A 14766-nucleotide genomic window follows, 5' to 3' on the forward strand; every position below is an offset into this window, starting at 1 on the left:
CAAAAATTAACGCCCTTATTAAACAAACAGACACATAGAATCAAAGTTAAATAAAATGAGAATCGAAACTTGTTCGTTTTGTTCTTCACCAGTCTACCCAGGACATGGAACTTGCTTTGTGAGAAATGATTGCAAAATTTTTCAGTTCTGCCGCTCCAAATGTCATAAAGCATTTAAAAAAAAGAGAAACCCAAGAAAGGTATTGTTTTATTGACCTAAACATTTTCCTAATTTCTGAATAATCTGTGCTGTCTTTTCTGTTTAAATATGTTTTGCCATGATATTGCATAATTTTTCTGCACACTTTTGTTTGTATTAAAAGACAAACTTCATAATATTTAAACATTAATGGTTTGTTTGCCTGCTAGGTGCAACAACCATGCTTACTTTCTTCCAGTGGCGCAACCAGCGCGTTCAAAAGGGGGCTGTCATATTTACGTCCAGTCCACGTTTATCTCTGACGCGATAAAACACTTCCTTTATTGGTTGTGCACACAAATATATATTCTATTTTACGCGGTAAATTAAAACTAACACTACATTATTAAAAAGACGTATCTAAATTAATATAAACAGAGGAAACATTGTTGCAGATTTATGCATGTTAATGTAACGATTATTTACGTCAGAATACCTTTGATAAACCATTACGATTGTTCCATCACAAACGTGTTTTATTTGCTCCCATACGATCTGTAGTTTTTGTATAATTTCTGTTTTTGATGATTAGTTTAAATCAGTGCTTCCCAAACTATGGTACGCGGCCTCCCAGGTGGTACGCGAGCATTGTCGTGAGCATTATTTTAATCCACATAAATTACGTAGAGCGTGACATTCCATGCTATATTCCCTACACCGGTGTTCCTAAATTTTTAAACCTAGGCGTTGCTTTACGCGTGTACAAAGTATTTTTGCAAGCCTATCTTTACTTATGCGCATGAAAAGGCAAATATTCAACCTGTTTTCAAGCACCTGCAGGCTAAATAATCAAGGGGACAATCGCTATTATGACGCAAATAATCAACGTGTGAACTGCTATTATGACGTAATCAATTCCCAGGTCAAACAATCGCTATTATGACCCGATGAATCCACGTGTGAATCCCTACTGTTTCGTAATAATTATGCTGCTTGGCTGAGGAAAACATCGTAAATATACAGCAGTGCTACTTCTGGAACATATTTAGGTTGTTTATTACCGTGCCTGTTGCCCTGGCCCCTGTTTAATAGGCAAATTACTTTTATTTTCACGCAACTTTGAGAAAGGCAGTGCCAAGTTTGTGTTGCGAATGCCCGCGGAAAAAATAGGTGTGCGTGCGGTTTCTAATTTCACTATTTAAAATGAGTTGTTCACGAGCCTTCAGTAGTTTAGTGTGTAGGTGGTTTGAGAACGCTGCTTGAACCAAAAAGTGGTACGCGAGTAGATAAAGTTTGGTAACCACTGGTTTAAATGCAGATAAACCGCGATTATTATGGATTTTAATTGGTGCAAATATAAGTGCAAGCGACGCTATCAGTAAATTGGAACCAACACAAATTGCAATATGATATTACAAAGTATCGCCCCGGCAGAGCTTGGACAAAGGCCAAAAAAACGTGTTCGTTGGCACCGCACGAGAACCAGAGTTTTTTACGTCACTTTTCACGAGAATAAATTCACAACGATTGCTTCGTTTGTTAAGTGTTGAATGTATGCTACCACATGCGTCTTCCTTTATTTCCTACGCCGGCGCAGAGCATAAAAATGTGACGCTTATACACGATGTTTCGATCTCGTGGTTGGTTGGGCAGTGGGCACATTCCTCCAGATTGTTATATTATGAAACGTCATAATTAATAGTTACGTTACAGTAGGGCAAGTGACGTAACAATTGAACGAAAAATTGTTCCAATTTTAAGTGAAGGAATGTAATATTAAATGCAACGCGTGTGTGTGCGTCTTAGCACTTTCTGGCTGCGTGCGTGTCTGCGGAAAAGGGGGCTGTCATGACAGCAAAACAGCCCCCCTGGTTGCGCCCCTGCTTTTTTCCAATTAAATGTAAATATGTTTTTAACTCTTAAGCATGAATACATATGTATTTTTTAAATCTTCACTATTGTAATTGAAGAGACAAAGTGTTCATTATTATTATTATGTAATAAAGTGCATGTTTACCAATAGGTAAAATGGACCAAAACATACAGACGTACACGTGGTAAGGATTTAACCAATGATGCATCTCTTGAATTCGAAAAGAAGAGAAACTGCCCGATTAAATATGATCGCCAGGTCTGGGAGAAGACTGTCAAAGCAATCCAGAGAATTGATGAAATTAAAACTAAGAGACACAACCAGTTTATCATGAACAGGTAATGTAGGGATTTTATAGGAAGTTTAACATATGCTTCCATGTTTAATTTCTTTATTTATTCCTCTAAAAATTTAAGGAAATAGTATAGATATTAAAACTCAGAAGGATATGATAGTATAGATATTAAAACTCAGAAGGATATGTTTCACCTGTCAATGTCCCAGCTTGTAATTCCTGACGCGTTATGGTTTTTACTGTTATATGGTTGAGTGGAAGACGGGACACCTTTATCACATAATATCCAGATATCCTGTTCGCGTTTTAAACAATTAACAACGATCTATGGAAGTCGTCAAGATACAGTTTTTTAATTCTTTTGAGTTTTTGTTGTTTACTACTAAACAGGACAATAAAATAGAATGAAAAGGTGTTCTATTCCCCCCCCCACCCTACTATACAATTAATACTACTGAACTGGTATGTACAACTGTGTTTCACAACTTAGGTAACCAACATAAATTTGCTAAGATATATCTTAAGTTTTATCATTCACTGCAGGTTGAAAGTCGGTAAGAAGGTAGAAAAGGAAGCGGACATTAGAGAAGTGAAGAAGAACATCAATCTCATCAAATCTCCTGCCGCTGGACTCATCCAGAGAAGAGAGGAAGAGCAAATTGTAGAAGTGATGCCAGAAGAAAACCAACAAATGGAGGAAGTTTAGAACTTTCTTTGCTTTTCTTTTATACCACTTCGTCTTAACATTTCTCTATTGCCTGCAAGTTTTACTCGGATTTTTAGTGCTTAAGTTCTACCCGGTTCTCTCTGGAATCCTCATTAACTGATAATGAATTGTAAACCCTACCTTGCTAGCTGAATCATACAAATTTAATGTATACTGGTGGCCAGCATTCTATTCCTAATTTAAACATACATCCATACATGTGCACAAATCAGAAATAAACTGGAAACCAACAACCTAAGTAAGCTATTACTCTATCTTACGATTGTATTGCTAATCTTGACCTACTAGTGTAGAATTTAAATCGGAAATAAACTAAAGACCAACTTCAATATTGCTCTCTTTTACGGTGAGATTGTTAGAACTGAAAATGATTACATTACTGATTAGAGGTACTTAATGGTTGAATGTCAGACAGCATTGTTTAGTGATATGGTAAGAGACTTTATTGCTACAAAGAAAATGAACAGATTCGATACTTGAGTGCAGTTGTGACATGGGTGCTTCATGATAAAAAAGTAAAAATTTTAATAGTTAAAATAATTTAAAAAAGTTTTTTGTGTCCTTCAGGTCTAAAAACTGCTTAAAAGTTAAAAGCAATTGCAACAAAACTATGAAAGCGAATTACCATTTCATTGCTAGCAAAATTGTTGGTTAAATTAAAATATTGCCATTGTAGATTGGTACTGTAGATTAGTACAGGTGAGTGATTTCTAAACGCAGCTGTCTCGTTTGGCTATTTACAATACATTTCTCTGAATATATTGAAGATATCAGGGTAATACTCTAGATGATGGAAGAAGAATGTCACTTGAAGTTGCAGCTTGGAAAATACTGTTTCCGGAGAACTGTTTCCCGAGGACATTTACCTATACAAAACAACAAACATTTATTTTATGGAATTTTTAGAAAAACCACCTTGAAGATGACAACCTACACCAAAAAAAATAACAAGAGGCATGTACCTGAACAACCCAGCGCAATGAAATTAATAACGATAAACAGTACATGCAACTGAAAACTAAGTGGTAAACAAATTAGCGTTCGATTAGGGCGGGAAATAAAGGGATATTCAACATTAGCGTTAAAGCAGGGCGGCATTATAATTTTTTTAATTGTGATACATTTCGCATTACAACGACTATTTCAAGTCCCTTATTTGAATAAAATAAAAAAAAAGGTTAAAAATGAGAAGTTAGCTCTTAAGTTAACTTTAAATTAAACATAAAGGTAGACCATAGACGTGCACTGTGTAGTCTTCGTTAAATAGAACAGGACGAACATAAGGCAAATAAACACGCAAGGAAATTCAACCGTGCGCAATAAACTAAGAAGAAAAGAAATGCGCTGGCATCGAGTAAATGACAGTAACTTAGGGCGACACTGTACATTACAAACTTAAAAAAATATTCTGATCTAACTCCACTCCAGTTTGTACTGAATGGAAAAATAGCATTGTACCCAAACATGTTTTTATTTTGAATATGTTTCAGCATTTACATGTGACAATAGTTTTAGCCCATGTCTCTAGCCCTGAAATTACGCTTTTGAGGATTGACACTCAACTATGCTATCATTCTGACCATGTTGGTCTTTGAGCAATACACTTAACGACAATTGCTTCAACTCAGTGCAGTCTGTAATGGGTTGTCTAAATTATCAGCCCTATATTTAAAAAAAATAACTCCTAAAAAACAAAACCCACAAAGTTACATTATGTGGTAGCTTAAGCAGGCACAAGGTGTGTGAAACAAAACTATATTTGTATAATACCTGTCGTTGCCAGCCAAGCGAGAATTAAATCAATAAATTATAAATAAAATACAAAACTTAGGTGTATGCAAAATAAAATATATTAAACCCCCACTTCCTGTCTAAGTAATTACAAGTCGTACCCATTAAGAGTACCTCGAACCCGATGTCCAATAACTTCTCATAAGGCAGAATACCACGACCATCAAAAATAAATGCCGGTTTCAACATCGAATTAAAGATCTTTTCGAAGTCAAGTGTCTGTTTAATAAAACTGCATGTTTAATTCATAATACTGCAAAAGTTTTCGAATATAAATTTAGGTATAATCAAGTTTTTTAAATGCAAATTTATGCAGAACTGCTCTGCTTCCTAATATTAGATACAGTAGGCATTAGCTGAGTTACGGTTTTTAGATACAGTAGGCTGAGTTAAGGTGGCTGTACACAGTGTCTGGCGTGCGTATTTGAAGTCGTTTGCAAACCCTTGTCCAATTCCGCATGCGGCAGCGCAATTCGGACAAAACAGACTTCTGGATACTGTGTACAGCCACCATTACCGTTTTTTTCCGAATAAATCACTATGTGTGGGTAGGGTTTATGAAATATTGTGGTACGAGGTTTATACATGTACCACTTGTATAGTATTCTGTGTTGTTTATAGTTAGTAACAATTGGCTTATCTCAACTGTACAAGATGCACTGTGCATACATCGTACGACACAGGACATAGCATAAAAGGTAGCATGCTAATAATCCCACAAAGATTCTGTGTACTAAAGGGGAGCATGAAAAGGTATCATTCTAATAATCTAATAAATGTACTGTGTATTTAAGGGGAGTTAGTGCATGAATTCATATTATTTACTCAGCTAACATTAAAGAAAGGGAGAAATGTCTCTGTTAATAAAAGGCACTACTACCACACCCTCTATGTACACTACTACTTCATAGTGAAAGGGAATAGCTACCAAGTACTTATACTAAAATTTTGAGCGTGGTTTGAGACTTAAAGGTCAATCTAAAAGAATGAAACAACAGTTATAATAAAGCTATTTAAATTTTACCTATTATAAAACTACATTGTTTTTGATGTATCATCATACAATAATTTAGAATTTTAATTTTATTGTTTCAAAAAAGGAGTACAAGTCATTAAAAATGATATTATGCAATACAACATTGGAGTGGTATGATCTACCCCCTACCTTAAACATGTCCCATTCAGTACATACAGCAATAGCATGAGCACCTTGGCAAGCAACATAAGGGTCGTCACAAACATCAATGAGTTCTCGTGCTTTCTCTGGACACTCTGATATAGTAGGGTGCTCCAATTCCCTTTAAAAGTTTAAATGTGTTTAGGAAAGTTACCAGTTACCGCAAGAATTTGGTGCAAACCTGTTTAAATTAGGAATATTAATTATTGGGGGTAAAAAACATGAGCAACTTACACCATAATCTGTTTGCTTGGGACTTTTGGGTCATAGATTTTGAGGTTAGCTCCTTCATCCATCAAGTACTTTGCCACATAGATGGCAGATGACTCTCTTGTATCACCTACAATGGTTTAATGTTGATCAAAAAAGGTTGCTGTTTTTTAATATACCCAGAATATAAGGGATTATTTTCAAATGACTTATGTAGACACAAAAACACAAAAGTCATATTTGCCACAAAACCTATGACACGATGTCACTATGACTAAGCAAAGCAGGATAAAATAAACACAATATTTGTAATTTTAAACTTTATTAACTGAAATTGTGCACCTTTAAAACACATGACAAAAATCACCTGTATCTTTCTTGAATGCAAATCCAAGCAAAGTGATCTGCTTCCCATACACAGTGTTGTACAATGAACTAACGATGTGGTTGGCAAACCTTCTACGTTGATAGTTGTTAATCTCAATGACCTGCATGAAGTATTTAAGATACATAAACTGCATGTTGTAAAAATGCCTTGGTTTCTAAACTATTAGAAGGAGTTTCTCATACTACCTGCTCATTAAACTGTAAAACATGTTTCAGAAGAGCCTAGTTTCAAAATGAGACAAATATAGTGAAAAGTCTATATACAGGAAATAAAAAAAAACGTACAGTCAAAATAAATAGGTATATTTTACCTTTTTAAAAAAACATATATATATAAAGAAAATAAATTAAAACAATACAGTTAACATAAAAATGTATATTTTACCTGTTGCCAGTAATTGGCTACTTCTGGTAGATTGAGTGCCTCACATAGATAAACAAGGTTAAGAACATCCTTCTGGAAACAGCTGCCACCAAAACCAATAGAGGCTTGTAGGAATTTGTTGCCTAAAAATGACAATACAAGACATTTTAGGTTTAAACCACGGATAAAAATAATGAGAAACAGTGTTTGAAACCGCGGCAATAAAATACATATTAATAATACATTGACATATCTATTTGAATTTACCGATTCTTGAGTCTTTTCCCACTGCATTGGCCACCTCACCAACATCAGCACCAGTAGCTTCACAAATTGCACTCATAGAGTTAATACTGCTAATCCTTTGGGCGAGAAAAGCATTTGCTGCCTAGAAGAGCATATTCATACGTTAATTTCGTTTGAGGTAATTTTGTAACTGTTTTTTTCCTAATTTGTTTCTTACAATTAATTAATAATACAACAATAAAATTCACATTAAATTGGTTTTATTTTTTTTTTTAAAGTAAAAAAAGTAAACATATTATATATATATATAACTGAAACAAAATTATGAAGGTATAAAAAAGGAATAGCTTAAAAAGAACAGGGATAATTATGGTAAAATCACATTACGTGCCAGGCTGTGAGCTTAATACATCAATAAGATGATTTCATTACAGCCATGTGCTATATTTCATGTGGGTGGGAAATGTGAATAACATAAGAATATCACCTATCTGTTAAATCAAATCAATTAACCATGACACAACCCAGTCCAAAGTTTGAATTAGTAAGTCACAGTTTGAAAATTGCGAATCGTTTTTACAGTTTTTGTCTAAATTGCGACAACATTGTAAAGCTTATGATAAAAACTATTCACAACTGTAAACATAATAATGCATATATTCAATTAGTTCTAAAACTCCTATATTTCAAAACATGAATGCTTTAATTGCTAGGGTGACAAAAATATTCAACATGTGCATTTGTACTGTGTTGTAAACATAATACATGTTATTTAAATGCTATTTTGAGTTATAAATCAAATATTGAACATGAGAATCTGTTTTCTGTTGAAGCAAACAATACTAGGTTAAAAGATACAAAGTTTTTAATAAGCTACTTCTGGATTAAGGTAAATATCGCTCAATCAAAAGTAAAAAGTGAGGTTTACATGGCTGATTTGCAAGCATACTTATGTGTGAGATCCTATGTTACGAGTACAGACTGTATAGTACATTCAGGATTTTCATTTCTTCCCATACCACTAATCTTCACTGGCATTTTAAAGACCTTGCCTAATAAATTGAAATATGATTTTCCTAGATTGGTTATTTTATCCAAGGTCCTACGTCATGGCAATGCATGGAACCTGGAATTTAGTCCAGAATTACCACATTACACATTAGCTCAACTAAATTACACGTTATATAGAACAGTGTAGAGAATCTACATTCAATAGCATTTCCAACAGAACCCCCTACTCACCAATTTTGATAGCTCTGATGACCAGGTATTAGTTTTAATGATTTTTTCCGGGTCAACCCAGTTGGCATAAATTTCTGCAAGAGCATCAACTGCAGCATTTCCCTCCGGTGACTTTTCTCCACCAATTAAAACACGATCTGGGTTGACTAGATTTTCCACAGCAGTTCCTTCAGCAAGGAACTCAGGGTTGGATAAAACCTGGTTGAAATCATGCTCTAATTTATTTAACAAACACAGCGTGCTAGTAGTACTTTGTGTGTAACTTGTAACTTCTTACTTTATCCCCACGCGAAAAACAACAGTGTTTTGTTTCATACACCTCGTGCCAGCTTACAAGTTACCAAGTATGTTACTTTGTGGGTGATTATATTTTGAAGGATTTTTTTTATTTTTTTATGTGTTGCTGATAATTTCGACAACCCATTAGCAACCACTGGGTTAGAGCAATTGATGTTTCTGTCAATCTGTTTATTATTTTTGTTTTATGTGCGTGTGTGCTGCTAAAGATAGTTGAAAAAATAAAAAATAAATATCAAACAACAGCAGAATTGTAAAACCTACTTGATAAGAAGTGCTTGACTGTTTATTAGAGCTTAGGATAGAACTGATGCTAGCAGCAGCACGCACAGGAACCGTGCTTTTTTCCACCACAATTTTAAAGCCAGTTGAAACAGCAGCTATATGTCGCGCACAAGATTCTACATATTTCAAATCAGCAGCTCTACCCTTGCCAATACCATACGTTTTTGTTGGTGTATTAACCTGCCAAAATTTTCTTTGTTAATTTTCAGTGAAAAAAAGACTTTAAAAATGGCTATCACATATAAAAACTGCCACAAATATACCTTTTGAAAGCCACAGCTTATGGTAGGCCAGTGCAACTATGGAATACAATGCCCAATACTTTGCTACATAGTTTGTGCAAACAGTTAAGGTCTGGGGTATTTCACACAGGAGTTTAGGTTTTTGTAGTACGTCATACCACACAAGTTTTTGATTTTTGTTAAGTGTATGAACTTTGTAAGAAAAAGTCTGATAGTTATAATACGACTTTGCCTTTTTGATACTAAGACCGCTATGCTAAAAACTTAGCCATAATGTGTGTAATGAAATAAGTAAGCTTACCGAAATAAAAATGAGGTCTGCTGATTTTATTGCATCATCAATATTGGTGGAAAAGAAGAGATTTTTCCCTCTATGTTTCTGTACAATTTCATCAAGACCCGGCTAAAATTGAAAATAGAATTGTTGTATTATTTAAAGATAATAAATCAGAAAGACTTCAGAAAAAACAGAAAACAGTAAAACACACTTTACAGAAATAACAATGTGCTTATATAATATAATATAATAACTTTTATTTGTCTCTTCGATTACGGTAGCGAAGATTTAGAAAAATGTTAAACGAAAAGACAGGATAATATAGCGACAAAACAACAGTTGTTAAAACACACTTACAGTTAAAAACATATTTACATTTAGTTGGAAGAAAATAAGCGTGGTCGCTACACCTAAAGTAATACATTGTGCATAACGTTCATTGTGTCTCTATAACGGAACCATAGACGCTTCAAGACAATGAAAGGAACACCATCCTAATAAAGCTGTCATACTACAATTAATTGCAGGATATTCAATTGAGCATTGTAATGAATATTGATTATGTTAAGCATATTCACGCAACATACACAACAAACTAAAACACAATATATTGTGCTGTAAAGACATGTCAAACCATATCCCTTCTGTTCTATTGTTTTCCATAACCCTATTATAAAACACTACACTGGCTGTAGAACCCTTTACCATTTGGTTGTTGTGTACTCGTCACAACTCGTGTTTTGAATATTATACATAAAGAAGTTATAGGAACCTTGCTGTTTCTACAAACGCAGCATATATATATATATATATATCTGTATTGCACAGAATAGAAAATAAATACATATTAAGCAATAAGACCACTTTAAACAGTTAACACAGAATTCATGAATGACATTGAAATCCTATTTAATTAAACTAACAAATAATCCGCCCATACGCGTATTTAAAAGACAAAATATTGAAGCCAACAGGAGAAGTCTTTACAATCAGACGTATTGAACAATTGGAGCTGCTTCCAAATTTCAATCAAATGAATGAATAGCCTATGCAATTTCAATGAAGGGCATATGCTATGATTCGAATACCTCATAAACACATCGAACAGTGCTTTTTCGTCTGAAATGTTTTCGTTTGCTAAAATGCAAACCCACACTAACAGTAGAAGATAATACAAATGAGTGAATGTAACTTGCTTTACCCTGCTGTGGCCGGAAAACGAGTCGTTAAACGTGGGTGTTTTGTTTCATATAACGCGTGCCAGCTTTCGAGTTAGCAAGTATGTATATTATTTTGTGGGTAATTGATTTTTGGTATATTATTTTTGGGAGGCAGTATGTTTACATAAATATATATATATATACATAAACAACATAAAATACCTCATAAATTGGCAGTTGGTCTGAATTCCATGCATTAATACGAGCCTTGTTCAAATCAACCACTGTTACTTGTATATCTGGACACTTGCAAGCCATTACCGAACAGGTTGGACCACCAACATAACCAGCACCAATACAACATATCTTTTTTACCTTCATGATTTTAAAAAGGTTGTAGCACCGTTTATACAACTAACTAACAATTTCTAAACCTTGGGGCAACACAGAAACAGATTAGATTAAACGCAAAAAAATTAAATAGAAGTTCCGCAGCACTTAAAAAGAGTAAGTCCACATTCCACAGTGTCTGGATAAAAACAGAGAGATTAAAAGATTTATATATAATATCCTAACTACAGGAGGTTAAAGTCTATCTGTTTTTAGGTTTTTGTTTATGGCAGTTAACAGGCATTTAATTTAAAGGCTGTGAAAAAGTTAAGTTCACGGTGACAGAGAGAAAAGTACTAAAACATTGGCTGTTTTCTATGATAAAATAGACATCCTTAGTAGTAAAACTTGGTACACGCACTTGGCAAACAAAAAAAGGGGCCACAGTTGTTTACCATGGAAAAATAAATAGTTCAGCGTTATAACTGACCTCCATAAGTATATATGCATGGTAGGCGTGGCGAATAAATATTTATAAACAATTTGTAAGCGATGAGATTAACGGGTGCGGTATGTAGGTTTAGAAGCCTTGCATACTTGTAGTCTATATTTTTAAACCTGGTTATGTAACTTATGTTATGCAATATTTAAAGAACATTTAAAAAACAAAGTTTTATGCTTTTTGCTGTTAAAAAATAGAAAAAACAACCTGAAGCTTTTATCCATTAAGGTGATCTAAGTTTTGACTTTTTTTTCTTTTTCGACTTGTGTTTTGGTGAAGTGGTGTCTTCAGGTTTTCTCTTCTTATGCTTTTTGTGGCTTTTTTTAGATGGTTTGTGTGACCTGGACTCATTTTCATAAGAAGATTCATATTTTGAAGACTTGTTATGGTCAGGACTGTGTCTTGCAGATCTTTCGGACTCGATTCTAGGTAAAGGTCTTGAAATTCTGAAGGAAAGTCTTTTGTTTTTATAAAGACCCTTTCTGCCTCTTGTACAACTACCACTTCTATCGTTTGACCTTTTATCAGCAAATACATGAAGAAAATTGCAATGTCCGCCACGTGGGCATGGTCGACCTGTACAATACAAGCCACATATGGCAGAAGACCAACTTAAAATAGTAACATACATGCACTGCAGCAGTTTACCACCATAAAAACGACCATTCAAGCTTTGAAAGGCAGTTTCAGCTTGAGAAACTGTGGCATACTGTACATAAACATTTCCGCGCAAATGTTGGTCTCTGTTACAACAGACTTTTAGCTGTTCCACATGACCAAACTTGTTAAACTCTGGAAATACATCATCATAAAACACCTCAAAGTCCTCATACAGGTCTTCATCACTGTGTTCCAATGCCAAATCACTGCTATCCCCATGCACATTCGATCTGCTTGCCCTAGAAGCAATGTCAAACGCAAATGTATTGAACATAGAAGGCAGTAGCAGTGTACGACTGCTGGTAGGTTTTTCATGCAACTTTGAACAACTGTCCCCAAACCTACATGCTCCTACCCGCTCAAAGAAATAACACGGCTCCCTTTTATCATTTTTTACATTAAGTTTGCTGTCATCCGAAATACTGGGTGCAGAAGTTTGGGGATTATTAAATGAGGTTGTAGGTAGTGTTACTGGTTGATCCGACCGACTTGCATCATCAGTTAAATAAGGGTTGTGCCACTGCTCAATTTCAGCATCTAGAGAGTCAAGAAACTGAGAAATTTCTTTCTCTTTTAATTCCGCATCAGAATTCGACACCAATACAGTTTCTGCTATACTGCTATTTTCAGTTTGCAGCGTTTCAACATATTCAGTACCTTCATCCTTTAAGTCGTTGTTTTTTACTTCAGAGTTATTATTTATAACTGGCAAAGTTACAGCAAGTACATCATTTATGGCCTTCAAGAAAGTGGGATCTGCAGCTATAATCTCTAATGTAGGAACGAGGTTAAATTGATGATGAATTAAAGTTTTATGGTTACCGTTTTCCTCCGGAGTTGTTTCAAAAGAATCTAGTGTACCAATGTCAGTGCCAGAAATATCGCACCTTTTTGAAGTCTCCGCAGCTGCGATTCTGCGTTTGATTTTCCGCTTGGTCTTTTTGATAAATTTTCTCCTCTCCTTGTATTTCAAAGTCATTGAGCGCATCAAGATCTGATCCCAGTTAACAGCGTCCATGCTCACCAAAAGTAAGGCATATATTCTGTTTATCAGGCTGTAAATACACATTCAATGGATAATTGGTGCCAGAAGACTGGATTTTTTTTGAATAAATAAGTGAATGAATGAATGAATAAATCTTACTTCGCGTGGCCGGAAAACAACAGTCATTATAACACGGGTGTTCATACACCTCATGCCAGCTTAATGGTTACCATGTACGTTACTTTGTAAGTAATTATTATATATTATTTTTATTTTTTTATGTACGTCTGATAATTTGGACAACCCATTAGTGACCACTGGGTTGGAGCAACTGCCGTTAAGTGTCTTGCCCAAGGAGTCAAGGACACATACGCCATTAATGGTAGCAGCAACGTGCCTTGAACCCATCGCCTCTGGGTTACAGGCAGGCGCGCTAACCACTTTTCCACGGCGTTGTCATTTTTAAAATAAAAGCATAACAAAAATCAAGAAAATACAGGACAAATCAGAAAAAATGGCAGCCCTTAATTTTTTAATTATAAATTTGCACTCTTGTCATTTAAAACAAAACCAGCTTTATTGTATAACAGTTGTAAATGATGCGTCATCTGCGGAAAACCAGCCACGGATACGGTAGAGATACGGTGCGTAGTGCATTATCGCTGTACCTTGTTTACATATACTAGAATAGCAATAGGCAACCAAAAAACGTATATATCAGCAAAGTAACAGGCTTTTAACACAAACTATGGTGCTAGTAAAGAATCCCCCCACTTTATTTGCTAACCACTAACCCCTAACTACTAGTCTACTACCACCCTAACCTAACCGTTAACCCACCCGGCCACCCATAACCATTAACCACCAACCTCTTACACTTTCCACCAGCCTATTCTGCTATGTGCCGGAGAATTCTTCACTAGTGCCCGAACTATTGCTATATTATCGCTATTAAGTATACGCTATACTAAGATATAGACCCGGATTTCTCTGTACATATCAACTTTAACGGATAACAATAAACATACGAACAAAATCTGGACTCATAAAACGAACGCATATTCTGTTGGAGGAGACGTCGTACTGTTCATTAATAAGGCCAACCGAAACCATTTGCCTCTTTCGTTGCTGGGCGAAGAGGAGAGAATAGCTTACGTTTGTACACACGGCCAATCTTGAAATATGCATTACAATATGCGGCTGACGAAGTCTGAGAAATACTGGGTAATTCTTTCTACCGGTCTTGGATGACTTATAGCCAAGGGCGGTCTATAAATGTTTATATGCGGGCTCTGCTATGAGCCAAAGTATGTTGCATATTCAAATAAAATATAATAAACATTTATCTGACGTACAGGTGCTACACAAGGCGGTTTCCGGTTTCTAGATTCTTATAGCAGTCAACAGATTTTGCCTGCAGCAGTAACAACTTGCTGTGGAATTCTATTCTTAACCAGAAATCAACGACAAAATGCAATGCTTTACGCAACCATGTTATTACAACAGTTAAAATGGTAAAAAGGTTAAGTCGCAGAAATTAAAACAGCATTTTTGCAACCGCCAACCCATGTGCCGTAA

The 14766-nt window shown here is 35.1% G+C and overlaps 3 protein-coding genes across 6 annotated transcripts; 1 reads left to right on the forward strand and 2 right to left on the reverse strand.

Moving 5' to 3' along the window:
* LOC149724950 (putative ribosome biogenesis protein RLP24) lies at positions 1 to 3362 on the forward strand. Its single transcript, XM_089892254.1, has 3 exons — positions 1 to 199; positions 2162 to 2349; positions 2850 to 3362. The coding sequence occupies exons 1-3, from the start codon at positions 56 to 58 to the stop codon at positions 3010 to 3012; spliced, it is 495 nt and encodes a 164-aa protein (XP_089748380.1). The 5' UTR covers positions 1 to 55; the 3' UTR covers positions 3013 to 3362.
* An 88-nt stretch (positions 3363 to 3450) lies between these two features.
* On the reverse strand, positions 3451 to 11173 carry LOC149724951 (UDP-glucose 6-dehydrogenase-like). 4 transcript variants are annotated; one of them, XM_089892243.1, is made up of 11 exons: positions 10934 to 11173; positions 9576 to 9677; positions 9012 to 9212; positions 8451 to 8648; positions 7230 to 7350; positions 6984 to 7105; positions 6579 to 6699; positions 6236 to 6341; positions 5990 to 6122; positions 4926 to 5043; positions 3451 to 3899 (listed from the first exon to the last, which is right to left on the reverse strand). In XM_089892243.1, exons 1-11 carry the CDS (start codon positions 11090 to 11092, stop codon positions 3838 to 3840), a joined length of 1443 nt encoding a protein of 480 aa, XP_089748369.1. In that variant the 5' UTR covers positions 11093 to 11173; the 3' UTR covers positions 3451 to 3837. The 4 variants fall into 4 exon arrangements, with proteins under 4 accessions (XP_089748369.1, XP_089748370.1, XP_089748368.1 ...); XM_089892244.1 differs by having other exon boundaries at positions 4898 to 5043; XM_089892242.1 differs by having other exon boundaries at positions 4939 to 5043; positions 10934 to 11172.
* On the reverse strand, positions 11146 to 13387 carry LOC149724952 (uncharacterized). Its single transcript, XM_089892241.1, has 2 exons — positions 11751 to 13387; positions 11146 to 11240 (listed from the first exon to the last, which is right to left on the reverse strand). The coding sequence occupies exon 1, from the start codon at positions 13270 to 13272 to the stop codon at positions 11767 to 11769; it is 1506 nt and encodes a 501-aa protein (XP_089748367.1). The 5' UTR covers positions 13273 to 13387; the 3' UTR covers positions 11146 to 11240; positions 11751 to 11766.
* Positions 13388 to 14766: the final 1379 nt, after the last annotated feature.

Source organism: Ciona robusta, chromosome 14 (assembly GCF_009617815.1).
Source record: "Ciona robusta chromosome 14, ASM961781v2".
Classification (NCBI taxonomy): domain Eukaryota; kingdom Metazoa; phylum Chordata; class Ascidiacea; order Phlebobranchia; family Cionidae; genus Ciona; species Ciona robusta.

Excerpts from the sequence above, each read along its gene's own strand:
- LOC149724950 (XM_089892254.1), top strand. The coding sequence starts at position 56 with ATGAGAATCGAAACTTGTTCGTTTTGTTCTTCACCAGTCTACCCAGGA. Across the intron at positions 200-2,161 it reads AAAAGAGAAACCCAAGAAAG|GTAAAATGGACCAAAACATA; the intron begins GTATTGTTTTAT and ends GTTTACCAATAG. Across the intron at positions 2,350-2,849 it reads AACCAGTTTATCATGAACAG|GTTGAAAGTCGGTAAGAAGG; the intron begins GTAATGTAGGGA and ends CATTCACTGCAG.
- LOC149724951 (XM_089892242.1), bottom strand. The coding sequence starts at position 11,092 with ATGAAGGTAAAAAAGATATGTTGTATTGGTGCTGGTTATGTTGGTGGT. Across the intron at positions 9,213-9,575 it reads CAGACCTCATTTTTATTTCG|GTTAATACACCAACAAAAAC; the intron begins GTAAGCTTACTT and ends AAATTTTGGCAG. Across the intron at positions 5,044-5,989 it reads CTGAATGGGACATGTTTAAG|ACACTTGACTTCGAAAAGAT; the intron begins GTAGGGGGTAGA and ends TTTATTAAACAG.
- LOC149724952 (XM_089892241.1), bottom strand. The coding sequence starts at position 13,272 with ATGTGTATTTACAGCCTGATAAACAGAATATATGCCTTACTTTTGGTG.